At 45.1% G+C, this 8,800-nt stretch overlaps 1 protein-coding gene and 1 long non-coding RNA gene across 2 annotated transcripts; one reads left to right on the forward strand and one right to left on the reverse strand.

Moving 5' to 3' along the window:
- Positions 1-1,635: 1,635 nt before the first annotated feature.
- On the forward strand, positions 1,636-2,716 carry LOC149970195 (uncharacterized). The gene is made up of 2 exons (XR_016493613.1): positions 1,636-1,987; positions 2,200-2,716. It is a non-coding gene; the product is annotated as an uncharacterized LOC149970195 (long non-coding RNA).
- A 114-nt stretch (positions 2,717-2,830) lies between these two features.
- LOC118946517 (maturin) lies at positions 2,831-7,915 on the reverse strand. Its single transcript, XM_036971650.2, has 3 exons — positions 7,336-7,915; positions 5,148-5,270; positions 2,831-4,723 (listed from the first exon to the last, which is right to left on the reverse strand). Exons 1-3 carry the CDS (start codon positions 7,504-7,506, stop codon positions 4,616-4,618), a joined length of 402 nt encoding a protein of 133 aa, XP_036827545.1. The 5' UTR covers positions 7,507-7,915; the 3' UTR covers positions 2,831-4,615.
- Between the last annotated feature and the right edge of the window lie 885 nt (positions 7,916-8,800).

Here is an 8,800-nt window from a genome sequence, read left to right on the forward strand (position 1 = left end):
TTGCCCGAACAGTACACAGCTGATTAAAATGATCACGGCTTGATGATTAGTTTATTATTTGAATGAATGGTGTAGTGATAGGGAAAAAAAACTAACCATGCAGGGAGTTTGGGAACCCCTGTATAGACATAGTAGGTGTTTATAAAAAGCCAGTCAGACATGACCACTAAATATGTAATATAGATTTATTTAATATGTACGGTGTATTTGCATAGAAAGTCAGACTCGTTGCTTCCTCCAACAGTTTTATTGAATAGCTTCATACACACTGGAGGTTAAACAGAAAACACACATTAGATTAGCTTGAACAAAAAACAAGTTATAAATCATTTAAATACAAATCAAGAGACATGTTTATAGGACAAAGTAAAGACTATTCAGAGAGAAAGTTAAATGTATTATAGTCGCCATGTTCAGAGATACAGTGCCTTTAGAGTAGAAAGCACTGTATCCATACCCCTTGAAATACTCCACATTTTGTTGTTACAGCAGGGCTATTCAATTCTTACCCTACGAGGTCCGAAGCCTGCTGGGTTTCTGTTCTACAGATAATTAATTACACCCACCTGGTGTCCCAGATCTAAACCAGTCCCTGATTAGAGGGGAATCACCCACCTGGTGTCCCAGGTCTAAACCAGTCCTTGATTAGAGGGGAATCACCCACCTGGTGTCCCAGGTCTAAACCAGTCCCTGATTAGAGGGGAATCACCCACCTGGTGTCCCAGGTCTAAACCAGTCCCCGATTAGAGGGGAATCACCCACCTGGTGTCCAAGGTCTAAACCAGTCCCTGATTAGAGGGGAATCACCTACCTGGTGTCCCAGGTCTAAACCAGTCCCTGATTAGAGGGGAATCACCCACCTGGTGTCCAAGGTCTAAACCAGTCCCTGATTAGAGGGGAATCACCCACCTGGTGTCCCAGGTCTAAACCAGTCCCTGATTAGTGGGGAATCACCCACCTGGTGTCCCAGGTCTAAACCAGTCCCTGATTAGAGGGGAATCGCCCACCTGGTGTCCCAGGTCTAAACCAGTCCCCGATTAGAGGGGAATCACCCACCTGGTGTCCCAGGTCTAAACCAGTCCCTGATTAGAGGGGAATCACTAACCTGGTGTCCCAGGTCTAAACCAGTCCCTGATTAGAGGGGAATCACTAACCTGGTGTCCCAGGTCTAAACCAGTCCCTGATTAGAGGGGAATCACCCACCTGGTGTCCCAGGTCTAAACCAGTCCCTGATTAGAGGGGAATCACCCACCTGGTGTCCCAGGTCTAAACCAGTCCCTGATTAGAGGGGAATCGCCCACCTGGTGTCCCAGGTCTAAACCAGTCCCTGATTAGAGGGGAATCGCCCACCTGGTGTCCCAGGTCTAAACCAGTCCCGGATTAGAGGGGAATCACCCACCTGGTGTCCCAGGTCTAAACCAGTCCCTGATTAGTGGGGAATCGCCCACCTGGTGTCCCAGGTCTAAACTAGTCCCTGTTTAGAGACGAACACTGAAAAATGCAGTGGGACTGGCTTCGAGGTCCAGAGTTTTAGATCACATTGAGGATGTTGTGTCACTGTCCTTCACCAAACGCCCCATAATGTTAAAGTGGAATAATGTTTTTAGACATTTTTGCTAATTAATTAAAAAAAAGGACTAATTCTGTGTGCAATAATAGTGTTTAACGTGATTTTTTGAATGACTACCTCATCTCTGTTCCCCACACATACAGTTAGTTATCTGTAAGGTCCCTCAGTCGACCAGTGAATTTCAAACACAGATTAGACCACAAACACCACGGAGAGGTTTTCCAATGTTTCACAAAGAAGGGTTATTGGTAGATGGGGTGAAAAAACAGACAATGAATATCTCTTTGAGCATTTAATCCATTGTGAAATTCAGTCTGTAACACAACAAAATGTGGAATAAGTCAAGGGGTGTGAGTACATTCTGAAGGCTCTGTAGATACATGTGTGGTTCAGTGTGGTGGAAGAAGGTGACTGCAGGTATTTTATTTATTTTGATTTAACCTTTATTTAACCAGGCAAGTCAGTTAAGAACAAATTCTTATTTTCAATGATGGCCTAGGAACAGTGGGTTAACTGCCTGTTCAGGGGCAGAACCACAGATTTGTACCTTGTCAGCTCGGGGGTTTGAACTTGCAACCTTGCGGTTACTAGTCCAACGCTCTAACCACTAGGCTACCCTGCCGCCCCAGGTAGACAGACGTTGCCTGTAGACACAGATCCAGGATCAGTTTACCTTGCCCCTGTGATCACAACCTCATCCTACTCCTTCAGGGCCGTGGGGAAAGTAAAAGCAAAGCAGTGCACTGATGGTGGTGCCACACACACACACACACACACACACACACACACACACACACACACACACACACACACACACACACACACATAGATGGAGCAGCCGACCTCACAGCAGTACACATGGAACAGTTTCTACCGTAGGATTACAATTCTGTTCTATTCCTCCCTCTACTTTCACCGCTGACATTGTTACAAGGACACAGCAATGTGCTGGTTAACATTGTGTGGTACAGTGGATGGTTACGGTACGGTGTTACATGGTTGACACTGACAGTTCTCTGTAGGTTCTCTGTAGGTCCTGGGGGGGGGGGGGGGGGGGAGTTGCTGAGCCGGCTGAGGGGGGGGGGGGGGGGGGGGGGGGGTGCTGAGCTAGCTTGGGGGGGTGGGTGGTGCTGAGCCGGCTTGGGGGGGGGGGGTGCAGAGCCGACTTGGGGGGGGGGCGGGGGGGTGCTGAGCCGGCTTGGGGGGAGGGTGCTGAGCTAGCTTGGAGGGGTGGGGGGTGCTGAGCCGGCTTGGGGGGGGTGCTGAGACGGCTTGGGGAGTGATGTATTTACCATGCTAGAACCAGCCTGCAGGTGGTTAGTAACAGTAACTCTAGTCATGTTGTAGTCTACTATATGTATAACTGCTGTCTGTTGTGATTGGTCATAATAATCTAGTTCTATGGCAAGGCTGGGGCACGGCTGTGTGTGTGTGTTTGTGTGTGCGTTTGTGTGTTAGAGGTCGACTGATTATGATTTTTCAACGCCGATACCGATACCGATTATTGGAGGACCATAAAAGCCGATACCGATTAATTAGATGATTTTTTTTTTAATTTAATTTGTAATAATGACAATTACAACAATACTGAATGAACACTTATTTTAACTTAATATAATACATCAATAAAATCAATTCAGCCTCAAGTAAATAATGAAACATGTTCAGTTTGTTTTAAATAATGCAAAAACAAAGTGTTGGAGAAGAAAGTAAAAGTGCAATATGTGCCATGTAAAAAAGCTAACGTTTCAGTTCCTTGCTCAGAACATGAGAACATATGAAAGCTGGTGGTTCCTTTTAACATGAGTCTTCACTATTCCCAGGTTAGAAGTTTTAGGTTGTAGTTATTATAGGAATTATAGGACTATTTCCCTCTATACCATTTGTATTTCATTAACCAATGACTATTGGATGTTCTTATAGGCACAGTATTGCCAGTGTAACAGTATAGCTTCAGTCCCTCTCCTCGCTCCTCCCTGGGCTCGAACCAGCAACACAACCACAACAGCCACCATCGAATCAGCGTTACCCATGCAGAGCAAGGGGAACAACTACTAGAAGGCTCAGACCGAGTGACGTTTAAAACGCTATTAGCGCGCACCCCGCTAACTAGCTAGCCATTTCAATTCGGTTACACCAGCCTCATCTCGGGAGTTGATAGGCTTGAAGTCATAAACAGCTCAATGCTTGACGCACAACGAAGAGCTGCTGGCAAAACGCACTAAAGTGCTGTTTGAATGAATGTTTACGCGCCTGCTTCTGCCTACCACCACTCAGTCAAATACTTAGATACTTGTATGCTTAGTCTGATTATATGCAACGCAGGACACGCTAGATAATATCTAGTAATATCATCAACCATGTGTAGTTAACTAGTGATTATGATTGATTGTTTTTTATAAGATAAGTTTAATGCTAGCTAGTAACTTACCTTGGCTTACAGCATTCGCGTAACAGGCAAATTGTGGAGTGCAACAAGAGAGAGGCAAGTCGTTATTGCGTTGGACTAGTTAACTGTAAGGTTGCAAGATTGGATCCCCCGAGCTGACAAGGTGAAAATCTGTCGTCCTGCCCCTGAACGAGGCAGTTAACCCACTGTTCCTAGGCCGTCATTGAAAATAAGAAGCTGTTCTTAACTGACTTGCCTTAGTTAAATAAAGGTTTATATAAATACATAAAAAATACATTTTTTAAATTGGCAAATCGGCGCCCAAAAAATACAGATTTCCGATTGTTATGAAAACTTGAAATCGGCCCTAATTAATCGGCCATTCCGATTAATCGGTCGACCTCTAGTGTGTGTGTGTGTGTGTGTGTGTGTGTGTGTGTGTGTGTGTGTGTGTGTGTGTGGGGGAGGGAGGCAGGGACTGCACAATCTGGGGAGCAAAGCTTTGGAGAAGCAGGCTGTCCTGTGTGTGTGTGTGAGTATACATTATGACTGTTTATAGTCGCTACAGGGGCGTTGGGCCTGTGTGTTGTTGTAGGTGATGAGACCAGGGGAATGGGTAGTTATTGTAGCCCTACTGGACACCTCATCTGTGGGCATCACTGCTGGCTGACTCCCATTTGCTGGTGGTCTGCCTCTGGTTCCTCCTCCATGCCTGCATGGTACTGCTCAAACGTCTCATCATCTATGTCCGGTAGACCCAGCAACTGGAGAGAGAGAGAGAGAGAAAATAAGAGAGGGAGAGAGAGGTGAGACTCGAGAGAAAGGGAGAAGAGAGCTTTAAAGCTAACTCCAGCCCTTCAAGATTGATGTGTATCCTCCCTGTCAAAGACAAGTGTAACCCAGTCCTGAAGAGCTTCGCGGCAGGGTGTGCAGGCTTTAGTTCCAGCCCTGCACTAACACATCTGGTTATGTTAAATGAAAGAGAAGACCCTCTACCACTCCCCCCCCCCCCCCCCCCAAAAGGTATCCAGCCTATTTGAGTCATTTAGCAGACATTCTTATCCAGTGGACGTACAGTTAGTAATGTATGTAAAGACATGAGGGAGAGGGTGACATTTAACAGTTGTTATGCTGTATTCTTTAGTAATGTAGTTGTAATATTGTGTATAGCGTTGTCTATGTACTTACAGGTCTAAAGGAAGTGAACACTTTGTCCAGGACCTCTAGAAGTGTTTTCTTTCCACAGGAAGTGATGTAGTCCTGAGCTACCTGGAGGAATGGCAGGCAGTCCTCACTCTCACTCCATACATGCTGTAGACACACACACACACACACACACACACACAGGTTATTAACCTGACCCATATAGCCACATTACCACATTATTACCATTATTACTGTATATGGTAGATGTTATTATTATAGTATACTGTATATGGTAGATGTTATTATTATAGTATACTGTATATGGTAGATGTTATTATTATATTATACTGTATATGGTAGATGTTATTATTATATTATACTGTATATGGTAGATGTTATTATTATAGTATACTGTATATGGTAGATGTTATTATTATATTATACTGTATATGGTAGATGTTATTATTATATTATACTGTATATGGTAGATGTTGGTAGATATGAACAGTCACTAGAGGTAGAACAAAGAGAGAGATAACATCTTCAGAACATTCAAACACAGAGAGAGATAACACCTTCAAATCAGTAGAACACAGAGAGAGAGATAACAACTTCAAATCAGTAGAACACAGAGAGAGAGATAACAACTTCAGACAAACATGGACGTAAGTGAATCACACATGTGTAACTGAACCTGTGTTAGCCTCCTGAACTAAAGCCTTGACACACAGATGAGCTTACCAGGATCCCCCCCCCCCCCCCTAGCAGTATTGATCGGCATGGTAACAGGATCTCATCTGTGTGTGTGTGGGAGATGGGTGAAATGGGTTTGTTAGTTGGTATATTGAATATCAGGGAGGGGGCCACCTATAGCTGTGCTAGGGATGGCTATAGGAGAGTGTCTGAACAGAGAACCAGTGATAGATGGATACATCAGACCTGTCTGTCTGTCCAGATACAGGGCTTTAACAGGAAGTCTGTCCTGATGAAGGAAGTTATACCCTGATGAAGACAGAGCTCCTAGCTCTGAGCTCCTAGTGTGCGGCTCTCTTTTATTTTCAAGTTTTCTACTCCGCTAGCCAACACCTCGCCTTTTTTTCTAGATTCCTGATACAGGACTATAACAGGAAGTCTGTCCAGAAATAACAGGAAGTATTTCCAGATATATGGCTATAACAGGAAGTCTGTCCAGATACCGGGGTTGTAACAGGAAGTCTGTCCAGATACAGGGGTTGTAACAGGAAGTCAGTCCAGATACAGGGGTTGTAACAGGAAGTCTGTCCAGATAGCGAGGTTGTAACAAGAAGTCTGTCCAGATACAGGGATTGTAACAGGAAGTCTGCCCAGATACTGTGGTTGTAACAGGAAGTCTGTCCAGATACAGGGGTTGTAACAGGAAGTCTGCCCAGATACTGTGGTTGTAACAGGAAGTCTGTCCAGATACAGGGGTTGTAACAGGAAGTCTGTCCAGATACCGGGGTTGTAACAGGAAGTCTGTCCAGATACCGGGGTTGTAACAGGAAGTCTGTCCAGATACAGGGGTTGTAACAGGAAGTCTGTCCTGATACAGGGCAATAACAAGAAGATGGAGGTCTGAGAGAGAAAGAGATAGTGAGATAGAGAGAGAGACAGACTGAGAAAGTGACTGAGAAAGAGAATGATAGTGAGATAGAGAGAGAGACAGACTGAGAAAGAGAGAGGGAGGGTGAGAAAGTGGGGGCGATGGGGAAGGGTAGGATGGGGCCTAGTGCAGTAAACATTCACAGACAGACCAGAGAGGGGAGAAGCTGAGTGACGCTCTACTTGCATTACATATTTGCATATAAAATGTATACAACATGAAGTATTACTGCCAGTTGCTAAGAGGGGATGCATGGCTCTGAGACCTTCTGGTACCGCAGCTGCTGCCTATTTTTACACCTGGCGCCAGGCCAGGAGAACTGTGGTCCCTGTCCTCTGACCCCGGCGGGCTGATGGAGAGTGGGGACTAGAGAGCAGTGGACGCTTCTCTAACAAAACAACAACAGCACTGCTATTACAGGCTTGTGTCCATGCGCAGGACAGGCGGCCTAAATAATGCTGCCAAAACAACATGCGTGCTATTGTCAGGTGCAGTGACATCATTCCCGTTGCGCACACACAGACACACACTGCGCCGGGGGACCCGAGGCAAACCTCAAAACACCGAAACCACACACGCGTACGCGTGCGCGCGCGAACACACACTTACGAAATGCTCAATCCCTCCCGTCATGTTATCCGGACAAAGGACATAGAAAGAGATTCCCGGTTCTACGTAGAAGTCCAGTCTTCTCTCATCATCCTCCTCCGCGAAGATCAGATCGAACGGAACCGACGAACACCACTTCTCCGCCACCTCCACCAGCTGCTTAAACTCCATCTCTCACTCTCACACTCTTTTATTTTCTCTCTCTGCGTCCTCCTCTCCGTTAGTCCTGCCCGTTTGTGGTGGTCCGGATCGCCGGTATAGGCTAGTCTGTGGTCTCGTGCACACGTCCCGGTGATGCTGCTGTCTCTCGGTGAATAAAAACAGCTGACCGGACATACATTAGCTTACAGTTTCACCTAACGCGCCATCCGCATGGCGTGAGCGACAAGATATCTTCACTGTTGCATTACACTTCCGTCACGGTATTCGGTAACGATACGGTGTTTTCTCAAGCCCTCATCCTTTCTTTAGTCCGTTAACCGATGAGATCAGCGGGACGCTGTCGGTTCTGGGTCTGCATAGCCTACACACGTTACGCACAGGGCCTGGAACGTTAATACGTCCGTTAACGATTCAACGCGATGACGACAGGCTGAGAAGCAGCACCGGGCTGTCATCAATAGATTCTGTGCTTTTATTCTCAACAGAGCATGGGAATAGCCTAGTGTGTCGTTTCAGATGTATTCCCAATAATACATTCATTGTATCCTATATATGCCCAATTGTATTTTATAGGCACTGTCTATAAATGTTATAATACCGAACAGTAAGTGTAATCACAACAAGTAGGCTAAAAGCTGTAGCCTATGCTAGGCTACTTATTGCTTCGTATTTTAATAATAGGCTAACTAACACCTTTTGCCAATGTTGTTTAGGCTACTGAAGGTTATTTCCACAACCTCTTGCCTTTGAATGAATGAGGGATGCTTTTCAGTTCATAAAGCGCACAGAATATGGGTGTGTAGGCTACCATAAATACATTTTGTACAGCAGTGTTCCCCAACTGGTGGTCTCATTTAGCCCCCCAAGTTTTCTGAGCAAAAAACCCCACAAAAAACTGTTTTTTTAATATATATTTATTTTCATTGTTGGATATAAAATATTGTAAAAACACCAGGAAATCAGCTCCAAGTGATTTTTAATTTAAGAAAACTGTTCCCAAATATTCCCACGCATAATAGAGAGACACGTGATTGTGTACGAACATAAACAAGGTTTGAAATTATTATGTTTTAGTCAATATCTGTTAGGGATTCTTTCGTCAATTTGCAGTCTACAGATTTATGTAATTATGTTCTGGCCCGCCACCATCAGCTCAACAAAAAAATAATCTAGGCTGAATCTAGTAGTTGATGATCCCTGCTGTACAGTGTGGACCTGACATAGCCAGTACCGTTTCTGACCGCTAGGTGGCAGCAGCACCCAATCTATATTGCCCCTCTCTGGTGAAATGAACCACTGGTCC

This window comes from Oncorhynchus mykiss, chromosome 30 (assembly GCF_057628025.1).
Source record: "Oncorhynchus mykiss isolate SJ-2025 chromosome 30, ASM5762802v1, whole genome shotgun sequence".
In the NCBI taxonomy this organism is placed as follows: Eukaryota; Metazoa; Chordata; class Actinopteri; order Salmoniformes; family Salmonidae; genus Oncorhynchus; species Oncorhynchus mykiss.